This window comes from Phocoena sinus, chromosome 4, assembly GCF_008692025.1.
Source record: "Phocoena sinus isolate mPhoSin1 chromosome 4, mPhoSin1.pri, whole genome shotgun sequence".
NCBI lineage: Eukaryota > Metazoa > Chordata > Mammalia > Artiodactyla > Phocoenidae > Phocoena > Phocoena sinus.
The window spans coordinates 60,424,074-60,439,461 of NC_045766.1; the positions used below are offsets into that span (position 1 = coordinate 60,424,074).

At 47.0% G+C, this 15,388-nt stretch overlaps 1 protein-coding gene across 4 annotated transcripts in view; it reads right to left on the reverse strand.

Moving 5' to 3' along the window:
* Positions 1–15,388, reverse strand: part of MCF2L2 (MCF.2 cell line derived transforming sequence-like 2) — a 237,004-nt gene that overhangs the window by 4,326 nt on the left and 217,290 nt on the right. The window contains exons 27-29 of one of the 4 annotated variants that reach the window (XR_004349619.1): positions 10,993–11,037; positions 7,405–7,531; positions 2,794–2,939 (exon numbers count right to left, since the gene is read on the reverse strand). Coding sequence is in view for 2 of the 4 variants with exons in the window: in XM_032629983.1 (XP_032485874.1) it covers positions 7,220–7,352; positions 7,428–7,531; positions 7,906–7,994 (326 nt within the window). In the remaining 2 variants the exon portion in view is untranslated. Of the gene's footprint in view, positions 1–2,793; positions 2,940–3,961; positions 7,532–7,905; positions 7,995–10,992; positions 11,038–15,388 lie in introns of those variants that run through there. The other 3 variants (XM_032629983.1, XR_004349618.1, XM_032629981.1) reach the window with 3 other exon arrangements.

Here is a 15,388-nt window from a genome sequence, read left to right on the forward strand (position 1 = left end):
TTTGGATCGTTGTGTTTTCATTGTCATTTGTTTCTAGGTATTTTTTTGATTCCCTCTTTGATTTCTTCAGTGATCTCTTGGTTATTTGGTGGCATATTGTTTAGTCTCATGTGTTTGTATTTTTTACAGTTTTTTCCTGTAATTGATATCTAGTCTCATAGTGTTGTGGTTTGAAAAGATACTTGATACAATTTCAATTTTTAAAAATTTACCAAGGCTTGATTTGTGACCCAAGATATGATCTATCCTGGAGAATGTTCCATAAGCACTTGAGAAGAAAGTGTATTCTGTTGTTTTTGGATGGAATATCCTATAAATATCAATTAAGTCCATCTTGTTTAATGTATCATTTAAAGCTTGTGTTTCCTTACTTATTTTCATTTTGGATAATCTGTCCATTGGTGAAAGTGGGGTGTTAAAGTCCCCTACTATGGTTGTGTTACTGTCGATTTACCCTTTTATGGGTGTTAGCATTTGTCTTATGTACTGAAGTGCTCCTATGTTGGGTGCATAAATATTTACAGTTGTTATATTTTCTTCTTGGATTGATCCCTTGATCGTTGTGTAGTGCCCTTCTTTGTCTCTCGAAAACAGTCTTTATTTTAATCTTTTTTTTTTTTTGCAGTATGTGGACCTCTCACTGTTGTGGCCTCTCCCGTTGCGGAGCACAGGCTCCGGATGCACAGGCTCAGCGGCCATGGCTCACGGGCCCAGCCACTCCATGGCATGTGGGATCTTCCTGGACCGGGGCACAAACCCATGTCCCCTGCATCGGCAGGTGGACTCTCAACCACTGCGCCACCAGGGAAGCTCTAGTCTTTATTTTAAAGTCTGTTTTATCTGATACGAGAAATGCTACTCTAGCTTTCTTTTGATTTCCATTTGCATGGAATATCTTTTTCCATCCCCTCACTTTCGGTCTGTATGTGTCCCTAGGTTTGAAGTGGGTCTCTTGTAGACAGCATACTCACAGGTCTTGTTTTTGTATCCATTCAGCCAGTCTATGTCTTTTGGTTGGAGCATTTAATCCATTCACACTTAAAGTAATTATTGATATGTATGTTCCTATTACCATTTCTTAATTGTTTTGGGTTTGTTTTTGTAAGTCTTTTCCTTCTCTTGTGTTTCCTGCCTAGAGAAGTTCCTTTAGCATTTGTTGTAAAGCTGGTTTGATGGTGCTGAATTCTCTTAGCTTTTGCTTGTCTGTAAAGGTTTTAATTTCTCCATCAAATCTGAATGAGATCGTTGCTGGGTAGAATAATCTTGGTTGTAGATTTTTCCCCTTTCATCACTTTAAATATGTCCTGCCACTCCCTTCTGGCTTGCAGAGTTTTTGCTGTAAGATCAGCTGTTAACCTTATGGGGATTTCCTTGTATGCTATTTGTTGTTTTTCCTTTGCTGCTTTTAATATTTTTTCTTTGTATTTAATTCTTGATAGTTTGATTAATATGTGTCTTGGTGTGTCTCTCCTTGGATTTATCCTGTATGGGACTCCCTGTGCTTCCTGGACTTGATTGACTATTTCCTTTCCAATGTTAGGGAAGTTTTCAACTATAATCTCTTCAAATATTTTCTCAGACCGTTTCTTTTCCTCTTCTTCTGGGACCCCTATAATTTGAATGTTGGTGCATTGAATGTTGTCCCAGAGGTCTCTGAGACTGTCTTCAATTCTTTTCATTCTTTTTTCTTTATTCTGCTCTGTTTTAGTCATTTCCACTATTTCATCTTCCAGGTCACTTATCCATTCTTCTGCCTCACTTATTCTGCTACTGATTCCTTCTAGAGAATTTTTAATTTCATTTATTGTGTTGTTCATCGTTGTTTGTTTTCTCTTTAGTTCTTCTAGGTCCTTGTTAAACATTTCTTGTATTTTCTCCATTCTATTTCCAAGATTTTGGATCACCTTTACTATCATTACTCTGAATTCTTTTTCAGGTAGACTGCCTATTTCCTCTTCATTTGTTTGGTCTGGTGGGTTTTTACCTTGCTCCTTCATCTGCTGCATAATTCTCTGTCTTCCCATCTTTCTTAACTTACTGTGTTTGTGGTCTCCTTTTCATAGGCTGCAGGTTTGTAGTTCCTGTTGTTTTTGGTATCTGACCGCAGTGGGTAAGGTTGGTTCAGTGGCTTGTGTAGGCTTCCTGGTGGAGGGTACTGGTGTCTCTGTTTTGGTGGATTAGGCTGGACCTTGTCTTTCTGGTGGGTGGGGCTGCGTCTGGCTGTGTGTTTTGGGGTGTCTCTGAACTTAGTATGATTTCAGGCAGCCTCTCTGCTAATGGGTCTTGCTAGTTGTTTGGCATGGGGTGTCCAGCATTGTAGCTTGCTGGCTGTTGGGTGGAGCTGGGTCTTAGTGTTGACACAGAGATCTCTGGAGAGCTCTTGCCAATTGATATTACATGGAGCTGGGAGGGCTCTGGTGGTCCAATATCCTGAACTCGGCTCTCCCACCTCAGAGGCTCAGGCCTGACATCAGGCTGGAGCACCAAGACCCTGTCAGCCACTTGGCTCAGAAGAAAAGGGAGAAAAAAAAGAAAGAAAAAAAAATTTTTTAATTAAAAAATTATTAAAATTAAAGAAATAAAAAAGTAATAGAAAAAAAAGGGAGCAACTAGACCAATAAATAAATCCACCAGTGATAACAAGCATTAAAAACTATACTAAGGTAAACATAAAAATCAGAAACAAGTCATTCGCAGAGAGCAAACCCCAAGTCTACAGTTGCTCCCAAAGTCCACCACCTCAAATTTGGGATGATTTGTTGTCTATTCAGGTATTCCACAGATGCAGGGTACCTCAAGTTGATTGTGGGGATTTTATCTGCTGCTCCTGAGGCTGCTGGGAGAAATTTCCCTTTCTCTTCTTTGTTCACACAGCTTCTGGGGTTCAGCTTTGGATTTGGCCCCGCCTCTGCGTGTAGGTCACCCTCAGGTTTGTGTTCCTGCCCAGAGAGGACGGAGTTAAGGCAGTGGCTGATTAGGGGGCTCTGGCTCACTGAGGCCGGGGTGGGGGGAGGGAGGCGTACAGTGGTTGTAATTGGAATGTGGGGCAAGCCTGTGGCAGCAGAGGCCAATGTGATGTTGCACCAGCCTGAGGTGTGCCATGTCTTCTCCCAGGGAAGTTGTCCCTAGATCATGAGACCCTGGCAGTGGCAGGCTGCACAGGCTTCCGGGAGGAGGCATGTGCATAGTGACCTGTGCTTGCACACAGGATTATTGGTGGCTGCAGCAGCAGTGTTAGCGTTTCATGCCCAGCTGTGCTGTCCGCGCTGATAGCCACGGCTTGTGCCCGTCTATGGAGCTCATTTAGGCGGTGCTCTGAATCCCCTCTCCTCGTGCACCCTGAAACAATGGTCTCTTGCCTCTTAGGCAGCTCCAGACTTTTTCCCGGACTCCCTCCCATCTAGCTGTGGCGCACTAGCCCCCTTCAGGCTGTGTTCATGTAGCCAACCCTAGTCCTCTCCCTGTGATCTGACCTGGGAAGCCCGAGCCTCAGCTTCCAGCATCTCAGGCTGGTGAGTGCTGGTTGGCACCAATCCTCTGTGTGGAAATCTCTCTGCTTTGCTGCCTGCACCCCTGTTGCTGTGCTCTTCTCCGTGGCTCTGAAGCTTCCCCCCTGCCCACCCCCAGTCTCCACCAGTGAAGCGGCTTCCTAGTGTGTGAAAACTTTTCCTCCTTCACAGCTCCCATCCCTATTCTTTTGTCTCTGTTTTTTCTTTTTCCTTACTCAGGTACGTGGGGACTTTCTTGCATTTGGGAAGTCTGAGGTCTTCTGCCAGCATTCAGTAAGCGTTCTGTAGGAGTTGTTCCACATGTAGATGTATTTCTGATGTATTTGTGGGGAGGAAGGTGATCTCCACATCTTACTCCTCCACCATCTTGAAGGTCTCCCCTCCCTGTGTAGTATTTTTAAAGTGTATTTATTTTTAGATAATTCTTTTTCATTGTGGGATTAACTCATTGAATTCTTACACTCTTCTGCCTCTGCTGCAAAATATACTCTGGGAAGTGCTGGTTTAGAGGATCTCTAACTTTTCTCATCATTTCATAGTGCATGGCTGGTGTTTAGTGTGGACTCAGACTCTGCCAGATTTTACAGATCCTAGGCCAGACCACTTTCACCTGGGGCTACAGCAGTCCCACTCCTCAGCAACGTGTTGAAATGAGTCCCTCTAGTGGGCAACAGGTGACATGACGAATTGAACGACTAGTAAGAGAAGGCTGGGGGGTTTATCTAATGGTTTTGGATTCTTTTTCATTTACCGAAACAAAATGATCATACAAATTTCACTCATAGAAGAGCCACCCTCTGTTTTTTTTTTTCCTGGTTTTTAAGAAGTCTAAAATTTTCAAAACTGTACTTCAGTTCCAGGAGCTGCAGTTTACCATTTTCCCAACACTTCCATAACCAGACTCATCACACAGCAGCAGGGTTGTGTGCTCCCACAGTATGTGTCACACCGTGTTGCGATGATCTGTTTCCACATCTGTCTCCCCCAACTGGACTGAGGAACCTCTCACTCATCTTCAAACCTCCTTGGTCTCTCCCGATGCTGGCACCTTCCTTAGGATGGGGGTGCTCAGGAAATAGGTGTTGAATGAAAGGAGGGAATACATACATAAATAAATAAATATTCTTATGGTCAAAATGGAACAAGGTGGGTTGGAAAATAATGCAGGTAGGAGGAAGTAAGATTTCCTATAGATTTGGGAAGAACTTTATTTGTGTGTGCAAATAGTAAGTATTGTATCCTACCAATTTGAAACACACTCTACCATAAGACAGATACTTTGTTGTTAGGAAAGGGGGCATGAGAGTGTGGACCCACCACATAGTTCAACTTTCTGAAAAATTTCAAACACTCTGCTGGATAATCGTGCCAAGAAGCCCCTCCCTGACGGTCTATTCCTCACTCTCTTCCCTTTTTGGCCACCCAGTCAAAGGGCTTCTTTATGGACACACTATTTTTGTTTTCTTGAATTCTACAGTGATGTTCCCGAGTCTCATGGGAGACACTCCCCAGGTGCCTGCTGACCCACTCCATTCCAGGAATGAATCAGGGGACTGAAAACTCAGCCAGATCCCTCATCCAGTGAAAAGTTAAAATCAAAGCACCCTAACAATTCCAAAAACAACTAAATCCAAAACTACCTCTAAAAATAAACAACTCCAGAGCTCAGGGTGCTGGTTATTAGCCATGATCGCTCAGCTTCCCGCCCACCCTCTGCTCTCTGCTTTGTGGTTGGGGCCATTCACCTCCTTTGCCAGCGAGGGCTTTGCTCCTCCCTGTGTGCCTGGGTTCCCTTCAGTATTGCCGTAGCAACTGGCCTTCACCCTGAGAGCCCCAGTCGGTTCCAGAAGCTGCAGTTTACCATTTTCCCAACACTTAAGCAGCCTCATCACACCCCTTCCTCTAGCACCAGCTGGCAGCAGAGTTCTGCATCCAGTTCCCAGGCCCGCCTTCAAGTTCCTGGGGGCACCTGGGGAATGCCACCCCCCCCACACCAGAGGGCTACCCTCAACCATGTGGGGCCCCCAACCTCTTCCCTTGTTCCCTCTGCCCTTGGGCTGGTAGCTGCTTCTTATAGTTAGAATCTTCATGATATCTCATTATCACTTTTTTTTCCCATTAAAATCTCCAATAGCTGGATAGCACTTCCTTATAGTAAATCCTTTCTGTTAAAATAACTAGTATAGTGTCTCTCTTGAGTGGATCCTGACTGATGAACTAAATAATTATAATACTAAATAATTCTGAAAATAAACCTGAAAATAAAATAACTAAAAATAGTGAATAGAAAAAAAATTGAATGACAAAGACAAAACTGAAGAGAAATAACTGAGAATAAGTAACTCTGAAAATAACTCAGAAACTAGCTCAAAAATTCTGAAACTAAAAAATTCAAAATATAATGTTCAAAAATGCAACAACTGAAAATAAAATAATTTAAAACCAAATAACTAAAAAATAAAAAACCCAAATAATAAATGAATGTAAAAATAACACAGAATCTAAAATAAGTGAAAAAGTAACTCTAAAACCAAATAACTAGCGGAAAAACCCCAAAATAAAGACAGCTATTTTATTCTGAAAATAAAGGAATTCAAAAACTTCCAGTGAGTTTTTACTATTCAAATAAGTAACTGTAAAATAAATAATTCAAAAATGCCAATAACTAAAAATAGAATAACCATGAAAATAAATAACTCAGATATTAACAACTGAAAAGACAGCTAATTAAAAATGAATAATTCTAAATCTAATTTGGAAATATATAACTATTAAAACAAAGTAACTATAAATAACTGAAAATAAATAACTCAAAAACTAAGTAACTTTAAAGACAAAATAATTATAAACAGGTAACTTTAAAGCTATAAGATTAAATAACTAGAAAACTAAAAACAAATGAAAATTAACTAATAAAACTAAAAATAAATAACCGAAGATAACTGAAACTAAAAACTAATGAGTCTAAAAGTAAGAAGTTAACCTGTAACCAACCCTCGCTAAAAGGAAACAATCCTGGAACAAAGTAACAAAAGTATCACATTAACATTCCTGTGGGGATTAAGGGAGGTGAACACTGGGCTGCCATGTGGAGTCTGAGCAGCTCTGATCTGAGGTTCTCAACCTAGCTCCCCACTTCCACCCCAGCAGAAATTTGGCAATGTCTGAAGGCATTTTTGATTGTCATAATTTGGGTAAGTGGGTGGGGGGGTGTTACAGGCATCTAGTGGGCAGAGGCCAGAGATGCTCCCAAACATCCTACAAGGCACAAGAAGTACCAACAACGAAGTATCCAGCCTGCGAAGTCAAAAGTGCCGACATTGAGAAACCCTGCCCTCAGCTCTCCAACACTGGATTATGCTAACCTCCAAAAGGCGCGTGTGCCGAGCAGCTCGAGGTTCGCGGGGTCCGCAACCAAGCCGGCTGCGCTCGCGCAGGCGTGCCTCTAATGGCGCAAGGTTCTCCACGGGGTCTGCGCCGAGTCCCTGCGCGAGCGGGGCTGCACCGGGAGGGGTGGGCTCCGCGGGCGGATGCCGACCGCTCCTGAGGCTCCGGCAAGATGGTCCTGTTGCCCCCGGGCAGGGCAGCGGATCCCCAGGTTCCAAGGCCCCTTTGCTGCTTCTGCTTAAGGGCGGGCCGGCCTCCGCATCCACAGCAGCGGCTCCTGGGAATGCAGGAAGCCGGGGAGGCTGGGTTGTCCGGGACGAGTGTCAGTTCTCTGCGGAGGGCGGCCTCAGGCCCCCTTCCCGCGCCCGCACTGCCTCTGCTCGAAAACCGGCCTCCCCACTGGGGTCGAGGAAGCCAGCGGACATCCCAGGGCTCTCCTCAGTTTTGTTTGTGGCCCTGAAATTCCAAGAAGAAAGTCAGAGGAGCAGTGGCTAACAAGTTCGCTTACTTTTCTTTCCATTTCACACTCACGTGTCCTCTTCGCCGCCCTCTTTCTCTCCCTGGATGCTTTCTCCCGTTTCCTGAACAGACTTGGAGGTTTCATAACTGTCGTCCAACTGGCAAAGCCCCGGCAGCTGGAAGGGAAGGGACAGGGGTGTAATGCTGCGGTTGGGTGGGGGGCGGGTCCGGTCCACACGGCGATTCCCGCGGGCAGGGCGGGGCCGCCCCAGCTTTCCTATGGGGCCACTCAGGTCCTCAGCAAGAGACCCTAATTTTGGCCAGAAACCAGGGGATCGCTAAGGAGCCGGGGATGTGGGGCCTGCTGGGCTGGGGGTCTGAGCCACTTTGCAGATCCAGTGACCTCAGCTTCCTGGATTAGGCCGAGTCCTTAATGGGTGAGAATCATGTAAAGGAGGGAGAGGGAAGGAGGAGAGGAAGAGGGGGCAGGAGAAGCTGATGAACAGGAATGAGGGAAAATATGAAAGAGGTAAGAAGGAAAGAAATTTACACTCAGAGCACTGCTCTCCTTTTCCGTATCTTCTGCACCTTCACAATTGTCAAAGGTTTCCATGGAGATAAACTCCCTGCTGGAGCAACCTTGGGGAAAGAAAAGGAAGAATTTGTCTGGCCGTGGGGGAGAGGGAGTGGGAGGATAGGCCACGCAGCCTATGGCAGGATGGAATGGGCAGCACCGGTCTCCAGGAACCCATTCTCGCCATCTCTCCCTCCTCTCCCAGGACTGCACTGCTTCACCTGGGCCGGGAGGAGGGGGCCTGTGATCTCCAGGTTCCTTTTTCCAGCTCAAAATTCTGTAACTGTGAGAAGACAGGTCCACATGGTGTTCAGAGTCCTACCTCCTTGTCCTCCAAGAAAAGTCATTGTCCTTTTGTGCTTGACGACCTTCCTGCCTTCCCTCCTTCCCGCCCTCCTTTCTTCCTTACCTCCTTCTCTCCCCTGATTACTGCCCATTTCCCATTTCCTTGGCAGCCTCTGCCAAAAGTCACTGCTCTCCCCGTGGGAAAATCAGAGGGAGAGGAAGTACATCCTGCCTCTCTTGCCACTGAATGATTAACTTACCAATTAGCCACACCATTGTGCACCTGTTCTGTGCCAGGGCTGTTAAAGACACTGGGGAGGAACAGCAAATCCCACCAAATACTGAGCCTGCTGTATGTCTGCTGGGATGTCAGGCATTTGTCAAAAGTTAAGCCTCACACAACTGTAAGGACCTTAGCCCTTGGCCTGTAAACACTGCAGTTGAAATCTACACATTTATACTTTTTTTTTCTTTTTTTTTTGGTGCCGTGTCAATCAGCTTGTGGGATCTTAGTTCCCTGACCAGAGATTGAACCCAGAGATTGAACCCAGGCCCTCTCAGTGAGAGCGTGGAGTCCTAACCACTGGACCGCCGGGGAATTCCCTACACATTACTACTCTAAAGACGGGATCTCTGTCCCCACAATTCTCCCAAGTCAGCTTAGGGAGGCGAGCATCTGCAGAAAGATCTTGATCTGAGGGAGCCCCAGGTTGAGCGTCAGCTGAGTCCAGTCCATCCCGCAGGAATCTGAGCACAGGAGAGTTTCAGTTTCGGTGAGAATTCAGGGGGAGGGGCCTTGTGGGGGCGCAGGAGCAAGCGGAAGTAGCCTGCAATTGGGGCTGGGGGGCACAGTATCTCTGGGAGCAGGCATCCAGCAAGAGGGAGCTCCCGACCTGCCGCCCAGAGGCCGCCCCAAGCTGCGTTCGGGGCCCGGGGTCCTCCCCGGAGCAGGGCCATGAGGGCTGTGCGAGCACGACGGGGAGCAGCCGGGCAGCCACTTCCTGGAGGCCTCCAGAGACGCCGCGGGACGACGCAGGGGCAAAGCCTCGTTTAACTCCGGAGGGAGCGCGTAGGAGAAAGTGGCTCTGGGAGGCGCCTCCCACCACCCTCCTCCAGGTGTGACTGCGGGGCACCCGCAGTAACCCCCAGAGACGCCTCTTTAGGGTGGCCATCCCGCGTGGGTCCCCTTGGACCAGGAGCAGACAGTGAGGACGGAGGGATGGCGGTCTTGCTGGAAAGCTCTTAGGGAGGAACAGAGCAGGAGCGGTTGCGCCCTTGACAAGCCCCTTTGTGGATAGAAGAGCTGCGTCTGCAGGGGCCGTGGCCTCAGTGCCCCAGGCAATGCCCGGTGCCAGGGGCCCCAGAGCCGCCCGCTGGGAGGAGCCTGGGGTGGTAGCGGGGCTGGGCGGCAACCTGGGAACTGAAAGACGTGAGGACGAGGTCCAGCCATTCCTCGAGGTAAGGGGCTGCTTTCCCCTCTCTCCTGTGGACCCTGCAGGCTGGGGAGTGTGTGGGGGCCTCAGCCGGGCACAGGGCTGGCACAGAGGGGCCCTCTCACACTTGGCCACGCGTTGACTGCATTATTTCAGGGTCATCCAGGCCATCATCCCCTGCCTCCAGGTACGGATTTGCCTGGGCTGGCAAGAGGACCAATCCTCCGAGCACAGTCAAGACCCAGACGCCACCTCCCTGCTGGGGCCGGCGGTGCACATGGGCTCCTCGGCTCCTGGTACCACAGATGAGGGTGGGGGCCGCCTGGGGCCCCACAGGCCTCCAGTTTCGTCTAGGGCAGGGTTTTCCATACTCCTCAGAGTGTGACCCAGGGAGGGGCAAAGTTTACATCCCAACGCAGTGCACACACAGAAATACGTTCACAGAATTAAAACCAACGTTTGTGGAACCATATTGTGCTTACGGTGTCTGATGTCCTCATCTATTCTGTTCTGTTCTTTCTAGCCTATTCGTTTGTTCTGTTCTATTCTATCCTGGAGACAGAGGAGGAGAGGGGCTGTGGGAGGCGGCGGGGTCACCCACAGTCTCCTCACAGGACCCTTCGAGGGAGAGTTTCTTCCGAGGCAAACTGCATCTGCCCTGGGTGAGCCCTCATGTGTCTCCCCCATGGGCCCTGGGCTCTTGGCAGCAGAGACAACACCCTGTTCGCCCAGTATCCCTCATGGCTCCTGGAAGAAACCCAGAATTCTTAGAACCCGCAAGTCTTGGAGAACGTCCCTCAGTCAAAGCCCCCCAGTTGTGCAGGGGAGGAAAGTGCAGCTCACAGCAGTCTTTTGCTGTATCTTTGTCATTTCCATGTTTAAGCCCTGCCTCCTGGATTCACTGGCCATGGGCTCTGTGGTACTAAAAGTCTTAGGTACTAAGTCTTAGGTTTATGGAGGTGGCAGCACTGAGGGGACCCCAGATTCTGGGTCTGGCAGGTCACAGGCACCTGAGTGAATGAGAGGCCCATTGCCTGGGGTAGGAGCAGGGGCTTTGGAGTCAGTCAGACCTGAGTGCAGTTTTGACTTTGTCTCTCGCTCACTGGCTGTGTGATCTTGGGTAAGCCACTTAACCTCTCTGAGCATCAGTTTCCTTGTTTCTAAAATGGGGATAATAATACCTATTTTGCAGTTTTGATGTAATGATTAGCAAAAATGTTTGTAAAGTAAAATGGAATTTAATAAATAACACTCATTATTATTATTGTTAATAGTAATTACGATAATACTAAAGAGAAGGTCTCAGAACCGCTCTGGGAACTCCAAGTGTGCTATTATTACTCACATTTTGGGGATATCTGTCTGCCATTTTCTTCATCCTCATAAACATCTGGGGGAGGAAACATTATAAAGTTAAAAAATGACTTTAACGGGAAGCAGAGTGCACACACACATACCCACACACACAGCAGAAAAACCAAACTGAACATACAGACCCTTGACAAATAGTTAATTTGATTACAGCAAAACTTCAAGTGATAGTTGCATTCTTGGAAAATGAGCAGAATGACCCTGGTACCAGCCCAGGTCCAGCAGTGTGTTGGGAAGGTATACCCTGAGTCTCTGGGGCATTCCCAGTCCATGTAGAGAATAAGCGTAGAGTGTTGGTGGAGAAGGACAGGAAGAATAGGAAAGGTGGGCCATGAAAATTTATGCTGATGACAGGGTGTATTCTCTTTTTCCTCAGTGGATGATCTTCATAGCATACACCACATAAATCCTAAAATATTTAGGGAATTTAGTTTCAGTTAGCACCTAGTGTTTAAAATCCTGATCTTTTTTTGTTTAAAAAATGAAATTTAGGGACTTCCATGGTGGCGCAGTGGTTAAGAATCTGCCTGCCAATGCAGGGGACACGGGTTCTAGCCCTGGTCCGGGAAGATCCCACATGCCACGGAACAACTAAGCCTCTGCGCCACAACTATTGAGCCTGCGCTCTAGAGCCCATGAGCCACAACTACTGAGCCCACGTGCCACAACTACTGAAGCCCACGCACCTAGAGCCCATGCTCCGCAACGAGAAGCCACCACAACTAGAGAAAGCCTGCGCGCAGCAACGAAGACCCAAGTGCAGCCATAAATAAATATATTTTTAAAATGAAATTTATTAACAAGTGAGCCCATTAGTGAGTTTAAACTATCCTCCTCAGAATACATGTTTCTGGTAAACTATAGACTTTGAAGATAAAATTGTGGATTTTCCCTTGCTGTCCACTAGGTGACACAGGGACAACTGTAGATCCTGCTAGTTCAGAGACAGCTCTTACTTAGCCCATAGATTTCAAAGTGGCAAACTATTTCTATTTTCTTTCAAACTAGAGTTTCCTTTGTTCCTCTTTTCCTTTAAAAGAACTATCTCTATTATATGAACTAAAGTACATCATTTTCACCTGGGGTTGGGGGAATGGAGAAGTAATGCGTTAAGCCCCTGGGGCTTTCCTTCCCTTCCCTGGAGGAACAGACATGGGTAACTAGTTGCTATTTAATATGCTAGCAGCAATCTAGGCACCAGCCTAAGAACTTCATCTAATTCTCACAGCAGGACTATACAGTATTGCTTCCATTTTGTAAAATAATTAATGAAAAGAATTTAAGCACAAAGAAGTTAAGTAATTCATCCAGGAAGATGGAGCTGAAGTCTGTAAGCCCTCAGCGCTTTGGCCCTTAACTGTGTGCTATGCTGCTGAGCTCTTTCTCTGCCTTCTAGGAGTCAGCCAGTGGGCTCATGTTCTGCCTAATTCATCCCAGTAGATCTCCAGGGCTCACGACAGGTGAGATCTCCAGGATGCTTCCACAGGTACTAGGCTGGATTAGGATCTTTTGCTTGGTGCCCCAGAGTGTAAACTTGGATGTCTAGGCTGGTCTATATTTGAAGTGTCCATTTCCTTTGCATACCTGTCTCTGGCCAAGAGGAAAGGAATCACTCCTAAACATTCAATTAATTGCTTTCAGATTCCACATATTCTCACAGTACTTTTTTTTTTAGTGCATATTTTTGTTGTCAAAGTCCCTGCCAGCTTCTAGAGCAGTCCGAGCTTGCCATCTTAGACTTTCAGGGCTGCTAGGAGCTGGGGTCAAAGAAACTTCACAATTGGGAAACTATCACCTAGCTCAGCAACCAGCTGCCCTCTGATGTGTCTAGCTGGTTTTAGCCAAAGCCTTGCCCATTTCATCAGAGATTTAATGAGAATTTTTCCGTAAGACCAAAATATAAAGCCCCCCAGGCAAAGGAAACAGTTGTCACGCTTGAGGAAGTCATTGATCCTGATTATCATGAGGTGGTCAGACTGCTACCTAATAGAGGCAGAGAAGAACGCATCTGGTGATCCACTGGGACGTCTCCCAGTGCATACTCCCCTGCCCTGCTGTAACTGTAAATGGGCAAGCAAAAGAACAACAGCTAGACAAGAGTCTGGGACACCCACTATGCATGCCACCAGCAGAAGTGCTAGATGAAGGGGAAGGGGATATAGAATGAGTGGGAGGGAGATGATGACTTAAAGGTACAACCCAAGTGCAACTGCAGCAGCAGGTGGCAGACATAGATTTAAGTTAAGTAGGACGCTTACTATGTCCACTGGTGGAAATGTGCCCCTTGGGAACCAAGACCTCCAGACCCACTGAGGCTGAAGTTGCAGGAATGGGAGGACAGATTCCCTATGTGGGTCCCTAGTAGTGTGATAATGAATAAGGTCACAACTCATTCAACCTTTTGGCTCCCAGATTCATATTTTCTGCTTACTGGGGTCCTGGTGCCATAAAGTGGCCATTGGTTTAAGGTATATACTGCAGCCTAAGGTTAGCACCCCAACCCCTCAGTCTCAGGTCCAAACTGCTGCTCACCCTTGCCTTCAAGAGGCTACTCCATGGCTCTATCAGGTCGGCAGCTTCTGAATATGTGGTAGGACCAGTGGGTTGGTCCTGCAGTCACATGCCCATGGCTGTTCCTCTTTTGCCACTGAGTGAGTCCCCCAATCAAAACAATGTTCTATCCTTGGACAGTGTTGCAGACTGAGGCACTGAAGGCAGGAAAGGCACATGTGTCAATCCCGTTCAGGGTGAATCACAGTACTTTCCAGCTTGGAGGATCTGATGAAATCAACTATTCTCTTCAAGGAACAGTATCCAACTGAGGGCTCGGCATGGATCTCTGTGCTGGCAGGTCGGACAGTCAACAGTGGCAGTATATAGATTGGTCTTGACGGCAGGGAGCCCACGCTGCTAGGCCCGTGCACAGCCTCCCATTCTGCTGCCAAAGCTTCTCCATGTATGAGCCCATTGTGCACATACTGGGTTGCCAAGGAAGAAGCTGGCTGACACCTCCTGGCCAAGTCATCTAGTCAGCTTGGTTCTTTGGTAACTTCTCTGCAATGGATGTTCTCTGGGGGGCATTAAAGTGTAGCACAAAGATCCTTACATTTTGAGCTCGTGTCCATAGGTCTATGTGCCTCTTCCCTAGTTAGATTATGTTGTAATTTGACGCTGGTTATTGTTCTAGAAGGGGATTGGGAAGGGGGTGGGGATGTATCCTGAGGAGGGCAAGCAAGCATTGTCTTGTACAGTAAGTCCCCTACATATGAACGAGTTTCGTTCTGAGAGCGTGTTCATAAGTCCAATTTGTTCGTAAGTGCAACAAAGTTAGCCTAGGTACGCAACTAACACAATCGGCTATACGGTACTGTACTGTAATAGGTTTTTTAATCTTACGGTACAGTACCTTGAAAAGTACAGTAGTCCAGCACAACAGCTGGCATCCAGGGGCTGGCATCGAGTGAGCAGGCAAGAAGAGTTACTGACTGGAGGAGGGAGAGGAGGTGGGGGATGGTAGAGCTGAAGGATCGTCAGCAATAGGAGACGGAGGGCAAGCTGCAATTTCACTCATGCCTGACGTTGATGGCACAGGTTCTGGTTCCTTGCTGGATTCAGTTCCATCTACCCTCTTGAAAAAATGGTCCAGTGATATCTGGGTAGTAGCTCTATTTTTCTCATCATCGGTGACACGGTAGCACTGGATTGCATTCTGAATGGTTGCTGCAATCTTTGTGTACCATTCTACATTCGGGCCCTTTGCCTCAAAAACTAACAGTGCCTCCTCAGATAAAGAGAATCTTGCCATTTCCTGCGTCATGAATCTCTTCCATTCTTCAGTTACTTCTTCTTCCTCTTGTCGCTCCACTCTCTCAATTATTTTCACTTTCGTTTCCATTGGTATCGCTTGGCGCTTCTTAGCAGTACCAACTACATCACTGCTGCTTTTACACTTGCTTCCAGACATCCTGGGCTTGAAATAAAGATACTGTACTACTGTACTCTATACAGTACTGAAGTACACAAAAGCACAACCACTTGTAGAGGATGCACGCATGTGACAATGTACGCCAGACACACACGAACTAACGTGACTGGACACGCAAATGCACTTTTGCATCTTTGAAAGTTTGCAACTTGATTGTTTGTATGTAGGGGACTTACTGTATGTCTCATCTGAGACTTCTGCATCATCTTGTGGGGAGGAGAAGGGCCAATCTTTCAACAAGGGGGAGTGGGCCACTTCTGCCAGCCCAGGAGAACAAGGGCATGTACCCAGGTATCCTCCAGTTTTAGGGTCCTATATCCTCCCTGTCAGGGCCTGACTTGCCTGCTTCATCTATTGGCACTAGGGTCCCAAAATAATAAGGCAG